The sequence below is a fragment of the Oncorhynchus masou genome, chromosome 12 (genome assembly GCF_036934945.1).
Source record: "Oncorhynchus masou masou isolate Uvic2021 chromosome 12, UVic_Omas_1.1, whole genome shotgun sequence".
Classification (NCBI taxonomy): domain Eukaryota; kingdom Metazoa; phylum Chordata; class Actinopteri; order Salmoniformes; family Salmonidae; genus Oncorhynchus; species Oncorhynchus masou.
This window is the reverse complement of record NC_088223.1, coordinates 23,628,754-23,655,530: the sequence shown is the minus strand read 5'-3', so window position 1 is coordinate 23,655,530 and position 26,777 is coordinate 23,628,754. Positions and strand designations below refer to the sequence as shown.

Genomic DNA, 26,777 nt, shown 5'->3' with positions numbered 1-26,777 from the left:
CGGCACGTGTCAGAGCAGTTTGGTGACGTAGACGAAGCGAGCACCCATCATGGCCGTGGTGTGTACTGCCTCCCGTGTCCTCACCAAAAAGATCCTGTCAGCTAAGGCGGTAATTATTTGGAGATAAACTGTTGCTATAGAATATCACTATGAACTAATTGATCTTTTGGACTCATGAATGTGTTCATATGAGCTGGTATTCGCAGAGAATTTAACCCACCCTGTTTTGTAACATCAGCTGGTCGATGATGTCTCACCATTGACGAAGTTTCGTAGCTAGTTACCTAACTATACTTTTATATGCAATACTGGGAGCTAGTTTAATTTGTCACAGCTTAAACGTTTTCATAATAAATATCCATGGCAATTCGATTCGGACGAATAGCTTAATAAATATAATTGGTATTGCTCGTGTATGACGAGTGAATTAAACCTTGCAGTAGCCATTACCATCAGTGTATTGAAGGTCAATCAAGGCATGTTAGTGAAGAAGCTGTTAACGATGTGGCTGACCAAGCAGTAGGCTAGTTCCCCGTGTTGGCTGACTCTGTGATGAGTTGGTTTGTTTTGTCTGTCAAACATTGATTTATGTTTGATGACAAATGTCTCTCGGCTACCTTTTGAATGCGTGCTGTGTTTTAAGAGATGTTGAGACTGGCACATATTGGTAACTTAGAATGCTAGAGTTGGCCAGCTCTCAATTGCGCTCTCAAAACCTCTGTTTTGTTAGTGTTTTTTTTCCAGTAATCCACAGGCTCAAACTCAGTCAGAACAGACAAAAGAAATCTAAATTGTATCCGTAAAGTTGATAGAAACATGTCAAACGATGTTTATATTCAATCCTCAGGTTGTTTTTTAGCCTAAATTATCTATAATATTTCAACCGGACAATTAACGTTGTCAATATAGAAGGTAAACAAGAAATGCACATGCGCCTGAAAAACCTCTGCATCAAGTTAGGGTCCACTCGTTCAGACTGGTCTTACTCCCTCATTTATAAGAATACAAGCCTGAAACTATTTCTAAAGACTGTTGACATCTAGTGGAAGGCATAGGAACTGCAAATGGAGTCCTATTTTATTTCACATTTATTTAACCAGGTAGGCTAGTTGAGAACAAGTTCTCATTTGCAACTGCACCCTGGCCAAGATAAAGCATAGCAATTCGACACATACAACAACAGAGTTACACATGGAATAAACAAAACATACAGTCAATAATAATACAATAGTACAGTAGAACAAAAGAGAACAAAAAGTCTATATACAGTGAGTGCAAATCAGGTAAGTTAAGGACAATAAATAGGCCATGGTGGCGAAGTATTTACATTATAGCAATTAAACACTGGAATGGTAGCTCGGCAGAAGATGAATGTGCAGGTAGAGATACTGGGGTGCAAAGGAGCAAAATAAATAAATACCAGTATGGGGATGAGGTAGGTAGATAGGCTATCTGTAAACAGCCCATCGAAGTACAGATGCAGTGATCTGTAAACTGCTCTGACAGCTGGTGCTTAAAGCTAGTGAGGGAGATATGAGTCTCCAGCTTCAGAGATTTTTGCAATTCGTTCCAGTCATGGGCAGCAGAGAACTGGAAGGAAAGCGACCAAAGGAGGAATTGGCTTTGTGGGTGACTAGTGAGATATACCTGCTGGAGTGCGTGCTACGAGTGGGTGCTGCTATAGTGACCAGTGAGCTGATATAAGGCGGGGCTTTACCTAGCAGAGACTTGTAGATAACCTGTAGCAGGTGGGATTGGCGACGAGTATGAAGCAATGGCCAACCAACGAGAGAGTCCAGGTCGCAATGGTGGGTAGTGTATGGGGCTTTGGTGACAAAACGGATGGCACTGTGATAGACTGCATCCAGTTTGTTCAGTAGAGTGTTGGAGGCTATTTTATAGATGACATCACCGAAGTCGAGGATCGGTAGGATGGTCAGTTTTACGAGGGTATGTTTGGCAGCATGAGTAAAAGATGCTTTGTTGCGATATAGGAAGCCAATTCTAGATTTAATTTTGGATTGGAGATGCTTAATGTGAGTCTGGAAGGAGAGTTTACAGTCTAACCAGACACCCAGGTATTTGTAGTTGTCCACGTATTCTAAGTCAGAGCCGTCCAGAGTAGTGATGCTGGACGGGCGAGCAGGTGCGGGCAGCGATCGATTGAAAAACATGCATTTAGGTGCATTTAAGAGCAGTTGGAGGCCACGGAAGGAGAGTTGTATGGCATTGAAGCTCGTCTGGAGGTTAGTTAACACAGTGTCCAAGGAGGGGCCAGAAGTATACAGAATGGTGTCATCTGCGTAGAGGTGGATCAGAGAATCACCAGCAGCATGAGCAACATCATTGATGTATACAGAAGAGTCGGCCAGAGAATTGAACCCTGTGGCACACCCATAGAGACTGTCAGAGGTCCAGACAACAGGCCCTCCGATTTGACACACTGAACTCTATCAGAGAAGTAGTTCGAGAACCAGGCGAGGCAGTAATTTGAGAAACCAAGGCTGTCGAGTCTGCCAATAAGAATGTTGTGATTGACAAGAGTTGAAAGCCTTTGCCAGGTCGATGAATACGGCTGCACAGTAATGTCTCTTATCGATGGTGGTTATGATGCCGTTTAGAACCTTGAGCGTGGGGCAGCAGGGTAGCCTAGTGGTTAGAGCGTTGGACTAGTAACCGGAAGGTTGCATCCCTTTGAAGAGGGGGATGACCGCGGCAGCTTTCCAATCTTTGGGAATCTCAGATGGATAGGGGTTGCAACAATTTCGGCAGATCATTTTTAGAAAGAGAGGGTCCAGATTGTCTAGCCCGGCTGATTTGTAGGGGTCCAGATTTTGCAGCTCTTTCAGAACATCGGCCATCTGGAATTGGATAAAGGAGAAATGGTGGGGGCTTTGGCGGGTTGCTGTCGAGTGTGCCGGGCAGTTGACCGGGGTAGGGGTAGCCATGTGGAAAGCATGGCCAGCCGTAGAGAAATGCTTATTGAAATTCTCAATTATAGTGGATTTATCAGTGGTGACAATGTTTCCTAGCCTCAGAGCAGTGGGCAGCTGGGAGGAGGTGCTCTTATTCTCCATGGACTTTACAGTGTCCCAGAACTTTTGAGTTAGTACTACAGGATGCAAATTTCTGTTTGAAAAAAGCTTGCCTTAGCTTTTCCAACTGCCTGTGTATATTTGTTTCTAACTTCCCTGAAAAGTTGCATATCACGGGGGCTATTCGATGCTAATGCAGAACGCCACATGATGTTTTTGTGCTGGTCAAGGGCAGACAGGTCTGGCGTGAACCAAGGACTATATCTTTTCTTAGTTCTACATTTTTTGAGGGGCATGCTTATTTAAGATGGTGAGGAAGGCACTTTTAAAGAATAGCCAGGCATCATCTACTGACGGGATGAGGTCTATGTCATTCCAGGATACCCCGGCCAGGTTGATTAGAAAGGCCTGCTCGCAGAAGTGTTTCAGGGAGCGTTTGACAGTGATGAGGGGTGGTCGTTTGGATGCAGGCAATGAGGCAGTGATCGATGAGATCTTGATTGAAAACAGCAGAGATGTATTTGGAGGGTGAATTAGTTAGGATGACATCTATGAGGGTGCTCGTGTTTACTGATTTGGGGTTGTACCTGGTAGGTTGGAAGGAGGAGAGATGACTAGAAACGAGTCGGTTGACCATTTTATGTGTGGATTAATTGTCGGAGTAGAGGACCTTGTGCATTTCAGTTAAAATAACGACCTAATGTTTATATCCCAGGACAAATTAGCTAGCAACAGCAAGCTAGCTAAATTGCCATACATGTTTTAATGCTTTTCAACCTGTCCCCAAATTAATGTAATTGGTTCAGAGGCTGTTTTGATATTTTAACCTGTGTCGTGATTGCGTTTGGTGTAGGGGGACAAAATAAATGTATGCACGATGGCGCACGCACGCAGCCGGTTTGGGTGCCATGTTATGGTACATGTTGCTGCAGCAGTCTCACCTTAATTAATTATGTAACCATCAGCTGGCTGTGTTTTCACTGCTTTTTAAAACATTGAGCAAACTACACTAATGTTAGAGGCCTATAGACAAGTCATAAATTGACTTGACATTTTGTGGATAAGTCTAGTTCTTGCAATTGAGTACATTCATCAATAGCCTTGCATAGCCTATGTTCTATATTCTTTTTCCATTTAGCTTCCGGCAGTATCCCAAAGCTCCAGGAAGCTCCACTTCTCCATCTACGGGAAGAACGAGGCTAAAGTGTCAGATGGCGTAAGTCTGCATACTCCATATTTATCTTTGACATTACTGTATGAATGGATTCAATATGTTTGCACAAAATATATTGTCTTTTAGATGTATTTAATTTGTGTCAGTGCTTGTAGAGACAATTTGTATTATACAACTCTAGCTAGAGAAAATTCTTAAATGTTAATGTTTTGTGCTTGTGTTTTCACTGGTTTCTACAGTTCTCCACACAGTACCCTGTGGTAGACCATGAGTTTGATGCCGTGGTTGTGGGTGCCGGTGGGGCAGGACTACGTGCTGCTTTTGGCCTGTCTGAGGCTGGCTTCAACACAGCTTGTGTCACAAAGCTGTTCCCCACCAGGTCGCACACGGTGGCTGCACAGGTATATATCAAGTTATATATTCTACAAGATTCAATGGGAAATGACCATGTAACAGCAGGAAATATCCCAGATTGTCCCCTTAAACTTCTTTGGGATAGCCCCCTTTTTAATTTTTCTTTGCCTAAAATGACATGCCTAAAACGAACTGCCTGTAGCTCAGGCCCTTAAACAACGATATGCATATTCGTGGTACCATTTGAAAGGAAGCACTTTGAAGTTTGTAGAAATGTGAATTGAATGTAGTAGAATATAACACAGATATGGTCGAAGAAAATACAAATGTATATATTTTTTTCTACCACCGTCTTTGAAATGCAACAGAAAGGTCCCACATCTAGCCATCACTCTGTAATTCCGATGGTGTCCATAAGATGGCAGCAGTTTATGTGCAAAGTTTCAGACAATTAACTTGAAGTATGAGGAAACTACATGACATTTGGTCTGAAGTCACCCAGGTACATTTGGGCAAATCGGGATGGAGACATTTACATTTTTCTGCAAGAATGTTGTCTGATCTGTATACTTGGACATTGATTTAGCTTTCCCAGTATTAGTAGTCATATTATAAGTTCAACATTTGCAAAACACCCAGTTTTCATAACTTCATAACTCTCCATATTCTTATAATTCTTGTCCAAAAGGAAAAGGCTTACTGTCGCACAAGGTTAGAAGCTACAGTTTGCGACGTACGGGTTTTCCCGGTACTCATGTAAAGCCCAGCTCATTGGCTATCTAACTAGCTTTGTTTGACCCCGATTGGTGCTTATTTGTCAAAGTTAGTCGATCAAGTGAAGACCGCCCGCATTATCGGTGTGCCATGAAGGTGACGCTCTCTGACCCAATTTGGTGTTCTATAGGATATACTACACCCCTAATGATATAGTGAAGTCTGGTTATGTTCTAGGATCTCTAAGGAATGAATATGAATGTGATTTGACTGGTTGAAACAACGTTTAGGGTTAGATTTTCAGATTCCTTTCTTTGCAAATTGAACGAGTGGAAATACAAAATCGATCATGCATGCTATATGGACCTTTTTTGGGACACCAACAAAACGACACTTCATGTTATCTCTGGGACCCTTTGGATGATAAATCAGAGCAAGATTTCAGAATGTAATAACACATTTCACCTTCAGAGGTGAATTTATCGAACCTATTGCGGTGGGAAAAAAAGTGTTTTGTTGTTAGGAGCTCTCCTCTCTCAGTAGCATGGCATTTTTTCCCCCCGCAGTATTAGCTACTGTAAATTGGACAGTGCAGTTATATCAACAAGAATTTAAGCTTTCAGCTGATTTATAAGACACTTATCTGTACCGACATTTGTTGTTTCTCTAAAATGTGTGATTGTGACAAGGCACTGCATGATTTACAACTGTCCCGTTCGCGGGACGCCTATCCCCAAGAAGTTTTTAAATTCCTGTGTTGCATGATAACAAGTCTCATCAACTCTGTTGGCATTGCTGTCTTCTGTGTATAATGCAATTTTAAATTCACAATGAATTAACCATATCCCACTGCAGTGGCTTTATCAGCCAACTTAATGTTTTACACTTGTATTAGGCATACCATGCAATATCTACAAAACAAGTCCATAGTTCAAGTCCTGAAGTTGTTTTTGCATTTAGGGCGGGATCAATGCAGCCCTTGGGAACATGGAGGGAGATGATTGGAGGTGGCATTTCTACGACACAGTGAAGGGATCTGATTGGCTGGGAGACCAGGACGCCATACACTACATGACAGAACAGGCCCCACATGCCGTTGTGGAGGTGAAACACACACACAGCTTTTTAGATATGGCAAAGAAAACAAAATGGTAAAGCAGGATATTCACTAACGTAAATTAAACTATGCTGCTGATGGTTCTTTGTGGAAAAACGAATGTATTGAAAGGTAACCAGCCTCTTGAAAGCAGAGTTGGTAGAAGGGTCCAGTAGGGGAATGTGGCAAGCGTGGGGCAGCAGGTAGCCTAGTGATTTTAAGAGCGTTGGGCCAGTAACCAAAAGTATGCTGGTTTGAATCCCTGAGCCAACTAGGTGAAAAATGTGTACGTGTCCTTGAGTAAGGTACCTTACCCTAATTGCTCCTGTCAGTCGCTCTGGACAAGAGCGTCTGCTAAATGACAAATGCACTGTAAAAATACATGCTAGTGGTGGTGTAAGCAAAAGTCCCATGCTTAAAGGTGCAATATGCAAAAATTCTAATTCTAGTTGGCCTAATTCTAGTTGGCCTAATTCTAGTTGGCCTTTCAGTTTGGGGAAAAAATCATTGTACCATCAAAACCGCTGGGAAATTTCTTTTCAATATCCAAAAATATTTTATTTTCAGCTGTTCGAAGCTGGTATAGAGAACCGGATGTAAAAGATTCAAAACGAAAGTTAAGAATAGGAAGCATAGACTTAGAAATAGCATACATAGAACAGATCTACTGCTTCTTACGCTTGCATTCAATTAGTGGCAGATCTATAACTCACATTTCTATTTGAATTTGGTTGGGTTGCCCTACATATTGCAGCTTTAAAAGCACTGCAGCAGAATTCAACGACCCCTCCTACTAATGAATTAATGCTGTGTCCTGTCCTTTCAGCCCTTCTGATGTACCAAAACGAGTGAAAATGCCCTTATTCTTCTCTGCAATGTTGTGTAGGTGCCTTTACATAGACTCAAACAATTTGATTTAATACATTCTGTGTAATTTAATAATTGGCTAAAGTGCAAGCGTATTAGTGTATTATGTAGCCTATAATTATTTTGGGATGAAGTTGAACCCCCCCCCCCCCACTCCCAATCAGAAAGGATTGGCACAACATCAAAACAAGCACTGATAGGCTGGTAAAAAAACATTCATGTATTATTTATTGGCTACCTTACTATTTCTAACTTTCTGTTGTGAAAATAACTGAAAGCTGGTGTGCCAGTGATTTAACAGGTCTTCTTGATGTCCCCAGCTAGAGAACTTTGGCATGCCCTTCAGCCGAACCGAGGATGGCAAGATCTACCAGAGGGCTTTTGGTGGCCAGAGTCTGAAGTTTGGCAAGGGAGGCCAGGCCCACCGGTGCTGCTGCGTAGCTGATAGAACCGGCCACTCCCTTCTGCACACACTCTACGGGCGGGTACGTCAATGTCTTGACTCAAAATTCCATAATCCACCACTTGCAGTCGTGCTAAATGTCCATACCCTTTCTCTGCTGTTCCTCTGAATTCCATTTTACTGACAAACTCTGCTTTTAGAATCTCATGTTCTGTCCTGTTTTTTCTGGATTCACTAATCTATCACTTTTCTACCCTTCCCACCTTTTTAGTCTCTGAGGTATGACACCAGCTACTTTGTGGAGTATTTTGCCCTGGACCTGCTGATGGAGGAAGGAGAGTGTAAAGGAGTGATTGCTCTGTGTATGGAGGATGGATCCATCCACCGCTTCAGGTCCAAGAACACAGTCATTGCCACAGGGTATGTAGATGTTTCTCTGGTGAATAAGTTTAGTTAGAAGGCTTGTTCCAAGTAATCTGGGAGCTTTGTCTTACCTATTATACCAGTTGTAATGTTAACTTTTTAACATCCTCACCCTGGGCAGAAGGTGCCTCCTTGATGACAATGTAAAGTTCTAATATTTTGCCCTGATTCTTACTCCTGCCACTCTGCTCAATCTGCAGTGGTTACGGCCGTACCTACTTCAGCTGCACGTCAGCCCACACCAGCACAGGAGACGGTAATGCCATGGTGACCCGTGCAGGCCTGCCCTGCCAAGACCTGGAGTTTGTCCAGTTCCACCCCACAGGTCAGTGTCAGATTGGCAATAGAGGCCTGTCTGCTTGGGAGTGAAATTAAGAACATGAAATAAACATTTATTTGAGAAGAGTTGATAAACACTCAGAATAGGCCTATCCATTAGACATGCAATCTTGAAAGTGTTTCTGTCCTTAGTCTGAAGGTAACTGTGAATTATCATGTGTGTTTCATGACATCGTTGGTGACAATCATATGGTCATAGAAGTCAGAAGGCTGGCAGACATGTCTGTTTACATACTGTGGATACATAATCATACTATAAGTATCATTGGGAGTTAAGTGGAGTCCATCGGTGCCCTCAGTGCTGGTTTCATATGACGTAACGTAATCCCTCTAGGTATCTATGGAGCCGGCTGTCTGATCACAGAGGGGTGCCGTGGTGAGGGAGGAATCCTCATCAACAGTGAGGGCGAGCGCTTCATGGAACGATACGCCCCCCAACGCCAAGGACCTGGCCTCCAGAGACGTCGTGTCCCGCTCCATTACCATCGAGATCCGAGAGGGCAGGTAAGATCACCACCAAGGCTCTGTCTTCCCTGAGCACCCATAGAAGTATTGTGCTGATGCTGGATAACTGATGTGTGACTGCATGCTCTATCGATGTCAGATCATTGCTTTAATATTGGCATGCAAATTTTTAAAACAAAGTGTCAAATAGATGGTCAATCTAGAATCCATCTATTCATGCTTTGGTAAACTAAAATCGACCTCAAGAATGTTACATTTTAGTCATTTAGCAGATGTTCTTATCCAGAGAGACTTACAGGAGCAATTAGGGTTGAGTGCCTTTCTCAAGGGCACATTGACAGATTTGTCACCTAGTCCGCTCAATGATTCGAACCAGCAAACTTTTGGTTACTGGTCCAACACTCTTACTCTTAACCGCTAGGCTACCTGCTGAATGACAGGAAATGGAATTCGCATGGAATCTACCCACAAATTCCAATTGAGATGTTTCCACCTTGCTATGAGTTTCAGTTGTGAAAGACAACTGTCATGCTAATAGACTTTTATCCGTGTGTTCCTAGGGGATGTGGCCCAGAGAAGGACCATGCATACCTGCAGCTGCACCATCTCCCGCCACAGCAGCTGGCCACCCGTCTGCCAGGCATCTCCGAGACTGCCATGGTCTTCGCCGGTGTGGATGTCACCAAAGAGCCCATCCCCGTCCTGCCCACCGTCCACTACAACATGGGAGGAATCCCCACCAACTACAAGGGACAGGTAAGTAGCAGCATCCGTTGAAATTAAATGTCATATATTTGTATATTTTCTTATTAAAAGTCTTATGAAATAACCCTAATATAGGTAAGCAAATCTAATGAGACAGATGTAATGAGTCTTTAAACTGGACCTCTCTTAGGTTTAATGTATTCAAATGATCTTATCATATAATATATGTATTGTCAGCTGTGATGTAATATGTCTGCTGTACCGCAGATCATTTTATGATTTACTGTCCTGTTCTCCACAGGTCCTCACCTACACGCCTGAGGAGGGGGACAAGGTGGTGCCAGGGTTGTTTGCCTGTGGTGAGGCTGCCTGTGCCAGTGTCCATGGTGCCAACCGCCTGGGAGCCAACTCCCTGCTGGATCTGGTGGTGTTTGGACGTGCCTGCGCACACACAATTGCTGACATCTGCAATCCAGGTACCAATTCTCTTCTTTAACTCTTACCTGTATGTCAAGACAAAAGCACATGCAATAATGCATTGTCCCACAACTTCTTAATGTAATGGCCAGGCCAAGGCTCCCTTGGAAAAATAGTTAGACAATCCTGGCAATGTGGTGTTTCTGCAGGAGAGAAGCTCTCCCCCCTGAAGCCCAACGCAGGAGAGGAGTCTGTGGCCAACCTGGACAAGTTGAGGTTTGCTGACGGCAGCATGAGGACCTCCGAGATCAGACTGAACATGCAGAAGGTATGGATTAAAAACAATTTTGTGGGGGGAATGGAACTGATATGCCTTGGATGGTCATCAAATCTACTGGTAATGAGTGTTAAATACACTGCTCAAAAAAATAAAGGGAACACTAAAATAACACATCCTAGATCTGAATGAAATATTCTTATTAAATACTTTTTCCTTTACATAGTTGAATGTGCTGACAACAAAATCACACACAAATTATCAATGGAAATCAAATTTATCAACCCATGGAGGTCTGGATTTGGAGTCACACTCAAAATAAAAGTGGAAAACTACACTACAGGCTGATCCAACTTTGATGTAATTTCCTTAAAACAAGTCAAAATGAGGCTCAGTAGTGTGTGTGTGGCCTCCACGTGCCTGTATGACCTCCCTACAACGCCTGGGCATGCTCCTGATGAGGTGGCGGATGGTCTCCTGAGGGATCTCCTCCCAGACCTGGACTAAAGCATCCACCAACTCCTGGACAGTCTGTGGTGCAACGTGGCGTTGGTGGATGGAGCGAGACATGATGTGCTCAATTGGATTCAGGTCTGGGGAACGGGCGGGCCAGTCCATAGTATCAATGCCTTCGTCTTGCAGGAACTGCTGACACGCTCCAGCCACATGAGGTCGAGCATTGTCTTGCATTAGGAGGAACCCAGGGCCAACCTCACCAGCATATGGTCTCACAAAGGATCTGAGGATCTCATCTCGGTACCTAATAGCAATCAGGCTACCTCTGGCGAGCACATGGATGGCTGTGCGGCCCCCCCCCAAAGAAATGCCACCCCTCACCATGACTGACCCACTGCCAAACCGGTCATGCTGGAGGATGTTGCAGGCAGCATAACGTTCTCCACGGCGTCTCCAGACTCTGTCACGTCTGCTCAGTGTGAATCTGCTTTCATCTGTGAAGAGCTCAGGGCGCCAGTGGCGAATTTGCCAATCTTGGTGTTCTCTGGCAAATGCCAAACGTCCTGCACGGTGTTGGGCTGTAAGCACAACCCCCACCTGTGGACGTCGGGCCCTCATACCACCCTCATGGAGTCTGTTTCTGACCGTTTGAGCAGACACATGCACATTTGTGGCCTGCTGGAGATAATTTTGCACGGCTCTGGCAGTGCTCCTCCTGCTCCTATTTGCACAAAGGCAGAGGTTGCGGTCCTGATGCTGGGTTGTTGCCCTCCTACGGCCACCTCCACTTCTCCTGATGTACTGGCCTGTCTCCTGGTAGCGCCTCCATGCTCTGGACACTACGCTGACAGACACAGCAAACCTTCTTGCCACAGCTCGCATTGATGTCCCATCCTGGATGAGCTGCACTACCTGAGCCACTTGTGTGGGTTGTAGACTCCGTCTCATGCTACCACTAGAGTGAAAGCACCACCAGCATTCAAAAGTGATCAAAACATCAGCCAGGAAGCATAGGAACTGAGAAGTGTTCTGTGTTCACCACCTGCAGAACCACTCCTTTATTGGGGGTGTCTTGCTAATTGCCTATAATTTCCACCTATTGTTTATTGCATTTTGCACAACAGCATGTGACATTTATTGTCAATCAGTGTTGCTTCCTTGGTGGACAGTTTGATTTCACAGAAGTGTGATTGACTTGGAGTTACATTGTTGTTTAAGTGTTCCCTTTTCTTGAGCAGTGTACTTGTACAGTACCATCACTTCTTTGCTAAACCTTTGTTCCTCTCTGTCATTAGACCATGCAGAACCACGCCGCTGTGTTCCGTACCGGCAAGGTCCTGAAGGAGGGATGTGACAAGATGGATGCTGTCTACCAGACTCTGGACGACATCAAGACCTTTGACAGAGGTCAGCATCTCATTCCCTCTGCTGATGTGAATTGTCTTTCAATTGCCCCATCTCGCAAGGGCAGAAGGTCTTTGTTGTCCCATTGTTGGGCTTGATTGCAACAGGGATTATGTTCTGAAGCAGTGTTAAACTTCCCTCTGTCTCCTCCCCTTAGGTATAGTGTGGAACACTGACCTGGTGGAGACCCTGGAGCTGCAGAACCTCATGCTGAACGCTGTGCAGACCATCAACTCTGCCGAGCAGCGCCAGGAGAGCAGGGGAGCCCACTCCAGAGAGGACTTCAAGGTAAGAACTGAAGAGACAGAAACCACTGCTATACTAGCCTGGCCTGCAATGACAATTTGTTGTCTGGCAAAGTGATATTGCTCGTATGCATACGGTTCCATTTTGTTTCATGGTAGGGGCCTCTGTGGACATGTTTTGTTTGGACATGTTTGTTTGGAGCTGAAAGTAATGCATATGAACAGACACTGCTATTGTCATCACACACTATAAACTATAGGAGCTCTCTCCAGTAGTAGTTGGACCAGTCTGGAGACTGATGTTTCATTCTGAAAGATTCCTTTGTACCATTGCAGGACCGTATGGATGAGCTTGACTATGCCAAGCCTCTGGCGGGACAGGTGAGGAAGCCCATTGAAGAGCACTGGAGGAAACATACCATGTCCACTGTGGATCCTAAGACGGGAAAGGTAAGTATGCTCACAAAACACAAAAGTCCAGTGCCTAATGATTGTTTAACTACAGATTTTCATTTTTCTAAATATAAATGACAGGATTAATTGTAACCTTTTAATTCTTAACAACACAATAATAGCAGAGTCTGTGCTTGCCAATTTTAATTTGCTATCACTAACCCATCTCTCCCTTTTTGTACTTCTGTTATAGGTAACTCTGAAATACAGACCGGTTATTGATAACTCGCTTGATGCAGAGGACTGTGCTGCTATCCCTCCCGCCATCCGTTCCTACTAAGCTCATAAATATCTGATGCTGACTCAACTCTTTTATTTATGATCAAGATTTATGCTTTTGCAGTTATCCTTTATGAAGTTTCAACATGATTCTCATATTGCTGCTAATAAATACTATAAGTGGAATATTTGATATTTTCGATAATAAACCTTACTTGTGAGTTGTGTGTATTTTAAACTTCTAACACATTTGCTATTGTTCTTTTTGGCAAATAAATACATTTAATTTTTAAATATTGAATAATTGTAGAAATCTTTCAAAAAAATATAGTCACGGTTTGAAAAAAAATTAGCCCCAATTTTTAAGATATCTACACAATGCCAATACAATTTCTTCACTCAATGGCTATGCTTGGTTAAGGAAAAACACATTTCTAATCTAAATGTCAAATTCTGTTTATCTTGCGTGCTTCCTGTTTTGTAGGATTGATCTTGAATAAAGATGCTGAAATAACTCAATCCCTCCTGTCTGTGTAGTGTGTCAGTTCTTCCAAATACCATGTCAATGTTCCATCTGAAATACAATAATCAGTTGCTGGAGGAAACACCAGCAAGCACCCTGTAATTGGAAGATGTCTTTGATTACAGAAAATAACGATGGTTTAGAAACTCTCTGACTGTGTATTTTAAAATGTAGGCATGGTGATTAACTTTATTTGGAAGGGGGAATGGTATGCAACCGGCTACATACTGGTGTGGACCGGTTCATAAAACATTCTCCATTGAGGCTGCTAAGCCGTCAATTTCCTCAACACAATTTAATGGGAAAAACTATGTACTTTATGAAATACCATTTCCCACTACCATGCTACAGTGGCTAGTCCTGGTCCACATTCGTGTTTTAAAACTATATGACCAGAAAAAAATGACTGCTGCAACAAATACAGGGTCCTTGCTATCTGGGTTCCTTGGGACATTACAACTCTGACATTACCCCGTTGAAATTTAAAAAGTTTAGGGTAGAAAGCTATAGGCAACATCCGGGACTAGCATTAGCCACTGTAACACAGATGGTTGTAAAAATCTTTGACTGTAGCATGTCGGTGGAAAATAGTGTTTCATAAAGAAAGTAGCTATGCATTTTTCCAGCCATTCGCTTTTGACTGTAAGATTAAACAACTCTATATCGCCATCTGCAGGCCTTGGGCTTTGTTGGAAACATCCACAGACAAAACCCCAGTACCACAAGAACAAAACAACGCAATATAAAAGCCCAATCAATTGTATTAATACTTGTAAACAAAAATAAAGTATATTTTATTAATTCAGAGGATCATCTGAAAGTTATGTGCATGTTTCGCAGAGAAATTAGTAGGTTGATAAAATGCTGTCTCTGGAGAGGGCAAGAACAATATGTATGTCAGAATAAGTGCCGTATTATCATAAGGAGACGTGTACTTGGAAAACGGAGGAGGAATGCAGAGGAAGTTCGAGATAAGGAGGAAGAGGGTGAGCTTGAAACGGTTACAAATGGCGGGGAAAAGGGAGATGGTTTGTTAAAGAAAAATGGTAGAAAGTGTAAGCAGGGTGAGCTGTACACCGGATCGAAGACGGGGAGAAATGTGAGTGAGGGCGAAGTATCGGAGGGGTTAGGTGTGGGTGGTGAAGTTCTCCGGAGCCCGAGGCTTGCACCGATGGTCAGGATAAAGATGAGTCTGACAGTGGGAGTGACATTTTTGGAAAAAGTAAATCCTTGCCTTTTGGCTGATCCATTTGTGGTTTCATGTTGGGTGAAAAGAAAGTTGGGTACTTTGGAACCGGTGAAGGTAACCAGATATGGTCTTGTGATAATTGTTTGTGTTTCTGCTGGTCAGAGGAAGCAGGCGCTCCGCGTTAAACGAATGGGGACAAGAGGTGTGAATTGTTTTGCTCTCAAGACAAGGGCGCCATTGAAAGGAGTGATTTACTGGGGTAGCGGTAAATGTGAAAGTTGACCAACTGAAGGGAATGATTCCCGGTGTTTGGGCTGCTAGTGGTTTGGTAATACGCAGACAGTGGCGTGAGTTGTCAAACAGAGACGTTGCCTGTTCTTTTGAGTTTTAATATTGAGTCTTTGACCGCAAAAGTGGTGTTAGGATATATAGAGCATGAGTCAAAGGAATGTGTAGCTTTGGGGGAAGCAGTGGTATGTGTTAATTGTAGGGGTACCCATGGGGCTGAGGATCAGAAATCTCCGGTGCGAGAGAGGCAGGTTGAGGTTTCCAGGCTTAGAGTAGTGCAGAAGTTGTCGTATGCTGAGGCAGTGAAGAAAGTAGCGGAAGATAGGGCGAGGAGTAGTAGATCTGTACCAGTACAGGGGAATAGGCCAACAAGTGATAAATGCTTCAGTAAGATTTAATTTGTAGCGTTTATTGCAGTGGTTATCAACTGTACTGCAGGGATGGAACGCAAGTCGCAGAAAATTGGGGTTGTGGTGGCAGCTGCAGAGAGGTATTTGGGTGTACGAGACTTGAAGTCAAAGAAGTGTCCAGTCCTTTCAGGCTGTTGACTTGAGGGATGACTAGATATATTTAAATGCCGTTTGAGCATGCTTTTGCGCCACAGTTGATAGCGCGCTAGACTTCGGGATAGAAAGTCGAGGGTTCGAGACCTGCTCCTTCATCGCAATACCTACAGGACTCAAGTAAAAGTCACCCAGTAAAATACTACTTGAGTAAGTCTAAAAAAAAAAGTAAATGGAATTGATAAAATGTACTCTCCAACACGCAGACATAATTTACAAACAACGCATTTGTGTAGGTTGGCATTAGGGATGACCATTTGATGTTATCTTGATAAGTGAATTGGATCAGTTTGAATTGGACCATTTTCCATTCAAAATGTAACGAGTACTTTTGGGTGTCAGGGAAAATGTATGGAGTAAAACGTACATTATTTTATTTAGGAATGTAAGTGAAGTAAAAGTTGTCAAATATAAATAGTAAAGTACATATACCACATAAAACTACATAAGTAGTACTTTAAAGTATTTATTTTACCTTACACCACTGGGTATTTGTTTATTTATTTTTTTTATTTTCAAGGAAGGTTTAAGGGAGTTATACTTCAGTCTAGTAGGTGGCGGTAATACATTATTTATTGGATGCCAATCGCGGTTAAACCTCATCGAAGAACAAACAGCGCAATGAGCGGAACTTCATTAAGCTCATTTCCGCCATCTGGTCCGTCCAGCAAAGCTTTCCCCAAGACAGAACAACAATGGCTGAACGAGGATACAGCTTCTCCCTCACTACTTTCAGGTAACTTAAAATGACAATATATTTATGCGTAGCAACACAAGACGTAATCAACACCTTACCATGAAGCCATTTTCCGCGATAGTTGTGATCTTTCTCTTACTATATGGCCATTAAATGCACTTGAGGCAACACTTACAAGAGATGCAGTGTCACGCCGATGATAGCTAACGTTAATGCTTAGCTAACTAACGTTATCTTCCTAACTGTTGAGTTGAAGCCACTGATGTATAGCTTGAAGCGGGTTAGTTAGCGTAAGCTAATTAATCTCCAAGATGGTTAACATGTCTAATGTAGGCTATCTAATGTCAGAATGTTTACTGCATTTGCTATTTTTGGTGTTAGCAAGTTAGATACAATCCCCATAGCTTCTGTGTAACGTTAACTGGCTGACGTTAGCTTGCTAACGTAAACTCACCCCATTCCGTACAAATGTGCGCAACCGCAACTTTCAAACGAGGCTACAAATAATACTAATGGGACTGTAGCGACTGTGTTGACTTCAAAATCGGGGTGTGAACTAGGTTTCTATTCCAGCGTTGATCGACATGGTAATGGCTCTATAGTATTGGAGAAAAGTTGAAAAAACGGACCCTCCGTTACACCGGGACGTGTCATGTCGTAACGTACAGCAAGCATAAAGCAACTATTTCTGTCTTACAATCTCTCTCCACCTGGTGTTGCACTACTCTCATCCTTTAAAAACAAGAAATGGACAGTGACGGGGGTAAGGGGGATACCTAGTCATTTTTTGCGTCATCATTGCATGCGATCATCATTCTCAAAGCCGCTGTTTATTCACAGCCCTAGATTCAAATTCGACACAAACCTTCAAATAGGTATGTAATGACACATTATATAAACTCTTTATAGTGTTTTCTTTACAGTTTAGAGGCGATAAATTGGACAGATTGAGTGGGGGGAAAAAAGCAATTTTCCCACATCTTGTAATATTCATGTGTAAACATACTGAATTGTAATTGGATGCATTTTACCGCCATATGATACTGTGCTATGATTGGTTAAGACCACCCAAATGGTTAGGCCATCAGCAGTTTGATCCTGGTTGGCGATACGTGAACATGCCAGTTATAGCTAGCTAATAAAGAGCTACGTTAAGAAATATCCTGTAGTACTGCATTTTATTATTTTGTACAAAGTGTGCAAAACAAGACATGGTGTCAGAGTAAAGGTCTTAAAAGATGAATTTTTCTGGAGTTCCTTCACCTCGAATGGACTGGGAGCTTACACACTTACCCGATGCATGGCGTAAGTACAAACAGCATGTAGAGCTAATCTTCATGGGTCCTCTGAAGGACAGAGGAGAAGAGGGAAAATGCAGCTACTTGCTACTCTGGATCGGTGAAAAGGGGAGAGATATTTACAACACATGAACACTTACCGAGGCTGAATCAAAGGTACTGAAAACATACTACGATCGTTTTGAAGCATATGTTGTGCCGAAGACAAATACGATTTTCGCTAGGTACAAATTCCATGATAAAGTACAGGGAGCCAGCGAGTCTTTTGAACAGTTTGTGACAGAGCTGCGTCTGCTTGTGAAAGACTGATTATGCAAACAAGGATGAGATGATCAGGGATATTCTTTATCCCCTTACACTTGTGTATAAAACAGTAGTTTTGGAATTATTAGTTAGATTACTTGTTGGTTATTACTGCATTGTCGGAACTAGAAGCACAAGCATTTTGCGACACTCGCATTAACATCTGCTAACCATGTGTATGTGACATAAAATTTGATTTGATTTGGAATACACTCACCGCGAGTGAGAGAAACTTTTGAATGTTGGGTCTGAGGTATAGCCAGATCTCACAAGCGAGCACAGGCTCAGATGAAAACCATTTTGCGCGGTAGCACGAGCGCATCACGTGAACAAGCAGTGCACGTAGTCATGCAGACCTCAAAGCACACCTCCGGTGCACAGAGAGCGGGTTTTAGAACGTAGAGAGACATAACTCCAAAACAGAGTGACACAGACTCAAAATGCCACAAAACATGTGGATATTGTGGATACAAAGTGCATGGCGAACAAGGAAATTGCCTAGCTAAATGCAAACAGTGTACTAAATGTGGAAAATGGAATCACTTTGCAAAAGTGTGCAGAGCTTACTTTGGAAAAACAGTACACACAGTGAGTGAAGATGAAATGTCAATCAAAGACTCAAACGCTGATGAACTGTTTATTGATTAGGTGACACAGAAAGTCAAATATCAGAGACAGAGCAAGCCTTTGCTGACATTGAGATAGGAACACAAGGCACAAAGCTAAATTTCAAACTAGACACTGGTGCACAAGTAAACATTATTCCCCTGAATAAGTGCCACAGCTTGACATCTGAGTGCGAGCTACAGCCCACTACGTGCAGACTGACTGGTTATGATGTTGAACAGCACCCAGTAAAAGGCACATGCACTTTCAAATGCAAATACAAGGAAAGTGACATGATGTTGGACTTTTATGTTGTTGACACTAGAGCACCTGCAGTGCTAGGTCTTAAAGCATGTTTAGACATGGACCTCATCAAGCTAGTTTTATCAGTGACAGCACCAGTAGAGACAGACAATGTACTGGAGGAGTTTGCTGATGTTTTTACAGGAATAGGATTATTCCCAGGAGAATGTACCATTCACCTTGACCCAGACGCAACCCCTGTGGTCTACCCACCGAGAAAGATTCCCCTTGCTCTCCGTGCCCATCTGAAGAAAGAGTTGGAGAGCATGGAGCAATCTGACATAGTCACCTAGGTTACAGAACCGACTGACTGGGTAAACGCGTTAGTGGTGGTAGAGAAACCACGCACAGGCAAGCTCCGAGTATGTCTCGACCCAAGAGACTTGAACAAGGCTATCAAACCCCCATTACCCTTTACCGACGCTAGATGGCATCACACACAAGCTAGCGGGAGCACACTACTTCAGTGTCATGGACGCTAGATCAGGCTACTGGGCTATCAAGCTCACGGAAGAGTCATCTAAGCTCACAACATTCAACGCACCGTTTGGACGCTACAGGTTCCGTCGCCTGCCTTTTGGGATTATCTTAGCCCAAGACGAGTTTCAGCGAAAGATTGACGAAGTGTACGAAGGCCTCGAAGTAGTTGTGGCCATTGTGGACGACATCCTTGTCTATGGTCGAACACGACCGGAGCACGACCGAAACCTCCGCGATGCTGCAAAGGTCCCGCGAGAGAGGAGTCCGGCTCAACCCCCACATGGGCATGAAAAAGTGCAAACCGAGAGCATGGGACATTTTGTTTTGGCCCGGAATGTGCAGACAAATAGAGGGCATTGTTGGTAAATGCGACATATGTCTTGAACGACGCCCCTCAAACATCAAAGAGCCAATGTTACCTCACTGTATCCCAGACAGACCCTGGCAGGTCGTGGCAACCAATCTGTTCACCTGGAACAACGAGGACTACATCGTAACAGTGGACTACTACAGCAGATACTTTGAACTCAACAAGCTTCACAGCACCACATTTGCAGCTGTGATACACAAGCTGAAAGCAGCCTTTGCCAGGCATGACATTGTAGAGACTTTAATATCTGACAATGGGCCCTGTTACAAATCAAATGAGTTTGAATCCTTCACAAAAGCATGGGAGTTCACACATGTCACCACAAGCCCACATTACCCTCAAAGTAATGGCCTTGCTGAAAAAATCGGTGCAGATTGCTAAATCACTCATGGATAAAGCAAAAGCAGACTAGAGAACCCTACCTCAGTCTCCTTGAATAGCGCAACACTCCAGTTGACAACTTCAAATCCCCCAGCCCAGCTGTTGATGAGCCGTAGACTTCGCTCAATCCTTCCCAGCACCAACCAGCAGCTGCAACCTGAGGTCATCAGCCACAAGGAAATGCATGGAAAACGTGCACAGAGACAACAACAACAAAAGTGATACTACGACGGGTCAGCTAGACCACTGATCGACGGAGAGTCAGTTAGAATCCAGGAGCATGGCCTCTGGAAGCCAGCAGTCGTCATCCAGCCAGCTGACACTAAACGTTCATATATAACGTCCGCACCGCAGAAGGAGCGGAGTACCGCCGCAATCGTCGTCACCTACTGAACACAAAAGAACAACACACTGATAAGATGAACTGTTCCTCTGAAAGAGAACGTGATGGACTAAACACACACACACAGCACAACATACACCATACTTACCTGCAACACCACAAGAACTGTTGACTGACACAGAAGCATGCTCAGCATCATATCGCACAAGGTCAGGAAGAGAGGTCAAGCCCAGAGCTGTCCTAGACCTGTGAAATGTCAAAGGGTGTAGGCGGATCGCTGCCCTAAGAGTTCCAGACTGGAAACGTGTTATTGAAAGTTCACTTGAAATGCTTTGGTATTGTATTTGTTTGAAATGTTAAGATGTTATTTCTACAGTGAAAGCTGAGTTGCTGAGAATTCCTTGTTTGAAAAGTAACAGTATGTTGGATTATTGTTTCAGTCTGTTGATTCAGTTGGTGTAGAATGCAATATAAATGGTTACTTACCTTGAGTTCAAACTACAGAGCATGTCTTGTTTTGGAATTCTAAGGAATTCTTTTGAATACATCTCTCCGTCTCACTATCACGCATTAGTTTCGCTTCCCCACCCGCCATTTTTAAAAAGTCCTGACGGGGCTCATTTCGTGCTTGAATAATGCAGAAACGGACAGTGTTTAGGTCATGTAAATGTTGGAAAGGGGAGAAATTGTGCTTTACAATGGTATTGACATCACAGTTGATCTGGAAGTATTACATTTTGGGGGAGCTAAAATAAGGGCAATTGTACGGACCAATAAGGGCAATTGTACGGACGTTACATAGACACAACTATTCGGGTTTTGACTACACAGCTAACTAGTTAATGAGATATTTAGCTTGTTAAGTTAGCTAAATGGTTGTAACTAAGATTGATTACCTTCCCTTTTCCAACAGCCCCTCTGGGAAACTGGTCCAAATTGAATATGCCCTGGCAGCTGTAGCCGCAGGTGCTCCCGCTGTGGGAATCAAAGGTAAGTACTTAGCTAGTAAAAACAGCAGTTTGATGCAGGTAGTTTACATCCACCCCGTCTATTAATTCGTGTAACACTTTTAAAGCCACTTTGATACCGAAGTGACTTTTTCGTAGCAGTTTAGTGAAAGTGTCCCCTGTTTATTCAGTGTTTCATTCATCACTACCCACCCAATTAAACACATCAACAGGGTTGTACAAGTCACTACTCAACATCACCTTCTTAAGTAGCCTAATGAGAGCTGATTCCAAGCATTGAATTTTCATGTATTTTTGTTCCCCTTCCAGCCTCAAATGGAGTTGTCTTGGCAACAGAAAAGAAACAGAAGTCCATCCTGTACGACGAGACTAGTGTTCACAAAGTGGAGCCCATAACCAAACACATCGGCATGGTGTACAGTGGCATGGGACCTGACTACAGGTAATGAGACCGCCTGCTTAATGGAATTTAACTTCAACACAGCATGTACTATTCGTATGACACTCCCTGGGCACTTGAGTATACTGGCCACTCCATAGGCACATTGTTGTTTTTCATAGAATCGGCCTATTTGTAAGATGTTATGGTCTCTTAGTGTACATGATCAAATAAGGTAAATGAACTAAAGCTACAGTCCTTGACTGTATTGAGTACTCAGAGAGATGCTTTTTGTTGTGTTGACAGGGTGCTGCTCCGGAGAGCCAGGAAGTTGGCACAGCAGTACTTCCTGGTGTACCAGGAGCCCATCCCCACAGCTCAGCTTGTTCAGAGGGTGGCCTCTGTCATGCAGGAATACACACAATCAGGGTATGGAGTAGGTTAAAAGTCAACTGTTTATTCAATGTTTGTTTTCAGACTGTTGAATAAGAATTGTAGAAAAACTCTATTAAAACCCAATTATGATAAGTGTACCATATTAGGTATTAGATAGTTAAACTGCAAAAATGTTACATCTTGTCGTTTACCAATAAAATGGGCTGGTGGTAACGTAGACATACTTGGTATTCATATTCCTAAAGATATAAATGAACTTACCCCAGCCAATTTCAATAGAAAGTTAGCAAAAATAGATAAGATTCTATAACCATTTATGAAAAAAATCACCTTGATTAACTCTAGTGCTATCAGTTTACTTGTTTTTTAATTCATATGAGCAAAGAATATTTACATTAATATACTTTATTTGGCACTCTAAGCTAGAAAATGTAAACGTACCTATTTATATAATGAATGAGTTTGGGGGGGCTGAAATTTCAATTTTAAAGCATTAAACCTGTAACTAAAAGCTTCACTGATACGCTTAAACCTGAACTGGTTCTCCAGTAGATTATTAAGAAAGGCTCATCCTTTGTTAAAAAAATGATTTATTTTGCCTAACTTCTCATTTTCGATTATTTGAAAATGAAACTGTTCAAAGTCGCTGTTTTTAATGACCTCCTTGCCTGGTCTGTGAGTTTTGGTGGGCGGGCCTCTCTTGGCAGGTTTGTTGTGCTGCCATATTCTTTACATTTTTTAATAATGGATGTAATAGTGCTCTGTAGGATGTTCAAAGTTTTGGATTTTTTTTTTTTTATAAACCAACCCTAATCTGTACGTCTCCACAACTTTGTCCCTGACCTGTTTGGAGAGCGCTTGGTCTTCATGGTGCACCTTACTTAGTGGTGTTGCAGACTCTAGGGCCTTTCAGAACAGGTGTGTGTATACACACACTTAGGTTGGAGTCATTAAAACTCGTTTTTCAACCACTCCACAAATTTCTTGTTAATAAACTACAGTTTTGGCAAGTCATTTTTTCCAACAATTGTTTCCAGAAAGATGATTACACTTATAATTCACTGTATCACATTTAAACCGCTTGGGAAATTCCAGAAAATTATGTCATGGCTTAAGAAGCTTCTGATAGGCTAATTGACATAATTTGAGTCAATTGGTGGTGTACCCGTGGATGTATTTCAAGGTCCACCTTCAAACTCAGTGCCTCTTTGCTTGACATCATGGGGAAATCAGCCAAGACCTCAGAAAAAAATTTGTTGACCTCCACGAGTCTGGTTCGTCCTTGGGAGCAATTTCCAAATGCCTGAAGGAACCACGTTCATCTGTACAAACAATAGTACGCAAGTATAAGCACCATTGGACCACGCAGCCGTCATACCGCTCAGGAAGGAGACGCGTTCTGTCTCCTAGAGATGAGCTTACTTTGGTGCAAAAAGTACAAATCAATCCCAGTGCAACAGCAAAGGACCTTGAAGATGCTGGAGGAAACGGGTACGAAAATATCTATATCCACAGTAAAACGAGTTGTATATCGACATAACCAGGAAGGCCGCTCAGCAAGGAAGAAGCCACTGCTCCAACACCGCCATAAAAAAGCCAGACTACATTTTGCAACTGCACATGGGGACAAAGATTGTACTTTTTGGAGAAACATCCCCTGGTCTGATGGAACAAAAATAGAACTGTTTGGCCATAATGACCATTGTTATGTTTGGAGGATAAAGGGGGAAGCTTGCAAACCAAAGAACACCATCCCAACCGTGAAGCACGTTGTGGGGGTGACCTGCTGCAGGAGGGACTGGTGCACTTTGCAAAAAAGATGGCATCATGAGGTAGGAACATTATGTGTGTATATTGAAGCAACATCTCAAGACATCAGTCAGGAAGTTAAAGCTTGGTCGCAAATGGGTATTCCAAATGGACAATTTTCCCAAGCATACTTCCAAAGTTGTGGCAAAATGGCTTAAGGACAACAGTCAAGGTATTGGAGTGGCCATCACAAAGCCCTGACCTCAATCCTATAGACATTTTGTGGGCAGAACTGAAAAAGCGTGCGTGAGCAAGGAGGCCTACAAACCTGACTCAGTTACACCAGCTCTGTCAGGAGGAATGGGCCAAAATTCACCCAACTTATTGTGGAAGGCTACCCAAAACGTTTGACCCAAGTTAAAGAATTTAAAGGCAATGCTACCAAATACTAATTTGAGTATGTAAACTTCTGACCCACTGGGAATGTGATGAAAGAAATAAAAGCTGAAATTAATCATTCTCTCTCCTATTATTGACATTTCACATTCTTAGGATCACTACTTTTTTATTTTAATTTTAACTGACCTAAGACTGAATTTTTACTCAGATTAAATGTCAGAAATTGTGAACCTGAGTTTAAATGTATTTGGCTAAGGTGTATGTAAACTTCTGACTTCAACTATATGTATGTCTACAGTACCATTCAAAAGTTTGGACACACCTACTCATTCTAGGGTTTTTCTTAATTTTTACTCATTTCTACATTGTAGAATAATAGTGCAGACATCAAAACTATGAAATAACACGTATGAATTCATGTCGTAACCAAAAAAGTGTTAAACAAATCAAATATATTTTCGATTTTTCATAGTAGCGCCCTTTGCCTTGATGACAGCTTTGCACACGCTTGGAATTCTCTCAACCAGTCTAATGAGGAATGCTTTTCCAACAGCTATTCTAATCTGATATCATTCAATTAATGTAAAATATATATATATTCCCAATGAAGGCATTCGCGAGGGAGTCGATTTGTTTCATATAGGCTTAAATGTTTTGTCTATTGCTGCAGGGGTGTCCGTCCTTTCGGAGTATCCTTGCTGATCGCTGGTTGGGATGAGGACAGACCATACCTTTTCCAGTCTGATCCATCTGTAAGAGCAAAATATGATAACGAGCCATCTGAACATGTTTACCTTCTGTATTTCTTGTGAGATTATGATGACATGATGGTTTGATTTCTCTACACAGGGAGCATATTTCGCCTGGAAAGCAACTGCTATGGGGAAGAACTACGTCAATGGTAAAACATTCCTTGAGAAAAGGTATTTCAATCTATTTCTCCCCCAGTCCAATTGTCACCATACTCACAACAGTTGAGGTTAAACTGCAGCTGTTAGTAACCCTTTGTATACATTTGAGGTAAATTGAATGTCTTGCTCAGATACAATGAAGACCTGGAACTGGAGGATGCCATTCACACAGCTATCTTGACTTTGAAGGTGAGTTACTCTCTTGAAAGCCGCTCCTGCTGGGCTTCTATGCGTTGATGTCTGATGTCAGACACACGTTTATTAAGAGACCAGCCTCTTGTGATCTTCTTGCATTTGGGTCATGAGCAGAATCCTGAATGCTATATTTTATTCACAGGAAAGCTTTGAGGGTCAGATGACCGAAGATAATATTGAAGTAGGGATCTGCAATGAAGCCGGCTTCAGGCGACTGTCACCCGCAGAAGTGAAAGATTACTTGGCGGCTATCGCTTAAAACAAATGTGACTTGTGTTAGTGTGATTTGATTGTTTATCTTTGGTTATTGCAAAAATAAATTGACTCTACTGTATTTTCAACATAACAGCATTTATTTGTTTGTATTCCAGTCCCTCCCTTCTAACAAACTCAGTAACTTTCAATAAATTCCAGGAAGTAAAGAAGCTATCATGTCTTTATTTTACATCTATAACTTGAGCTTCTCACAAAATAAAAATAAACATTTCACACATCTCATTACAAAATTATGGGCATTCATATTTTTGGTATTTTATTAGGATCCCCATTAGCGGTTGCAAAAGCCCTTCCTGGGGTCCACATGAAACATCATACAGAACATCATTAGACAAGAACAGTTCAATGACAACTTTTCTCAGCAAAAAAATAAATGTCCTCCCGCTGTCAACTATTTTCAGCAAACTTAACACAAATATTTGTATGTCTCAGTTGTTGAATCTTTATGTTCAAACTAAACAAGTTTCACAGACATGTGACTAACAGAACTGGAATAATGTGTCCCTGAACAAAGGGGGGGTCAAAATCAAAAATAACAGTATCTGGTGTGGCCACCAGCTGCATTAAGTACTGCAGTGCATCTCCTCATGGACTGCACCAGATTTGCCAGTTCTTGCTGTGAGATGTTACCCCACTCTTACACCAAAGCACCTGCAAGTTCCTGGACATTTCTGGACTTAATGGCCCTAGCCCTCACCCTCTGATCCAACAGGTCTTAGACGTGTTCAATGTGATTGAGATCCGGGATCTTCGCTGCCATGGCAGAACACTGACATTCCTGTCTTGCAGGAAATCACGCACAGAACGAGCAGTATGGCTGGTGGCATTGTCATGCTGGAGGGTCATGTCAGGATGAGCCTGCAGGAAGGGTACCACATGAGGGAGGAGGATGTCTTCCCTGTAATGCACAGTGTTGATTGCCTACAATGACAAGCTCAGTCCGATGATGCTGTGAAACACCGCCCTAGACCATGACGGACCGTCCACCTCCAAATCGATCCCGCTCCAGAGTACAGGCCTTGGTGTAACGCTCATTCCTTCGATGAAAAGCATTAAACATTTATGGCAATTTAGCTAGATAATTTGTCCTGGGATATAAACATTGAGTTGTTTT

The 26,777-nt window shown here is 42.6% G+C and overlaps 1 protein-coding gene and 1 pseudogene across 1 annotated transcript; both read left to right on the top strand.

The window, feature by feature from the left end:
* Nucleotide 1: 1 nt before the first annotated feature.
* Nucleotides 2–13,567, top strand: LOC135549701 (succinate dehydrogenase [ubiquinone] flavoprotein subunit, mitochondrial-like; annotated as a pseudogene).
* A 2,668-nt stretch (nt 13,568–16,235) lies between these two features.
* Nucleotides 16,236–25,812, top strand: LOC135549700 (proteasome subunit alpha type-2). The gene is made up of 8 exons (XM_064979925.1): nt 16,236–16,345; nt 21,304–21,380; nt 21,668–21,800; nt 22,044–22,166; nt 24,952–25,033; nt 25,131–25,204; nt 25,324–25,381; nt 25,530–25,812. Exons 1-8 carry the CDS (start codon nt 16,305–16,307, stop codon nt 25,644–25,646), a joined length of 705 nt encoding a protein of 234 aa, XP_064835997.1. The 5' UTR covers nt 16,236–16,304; the 3' UTR covers nt 25,647–25,812.
* The last annotated feature ends 965 nt before the right edge of the window (nt 25,813–26,777 follow it).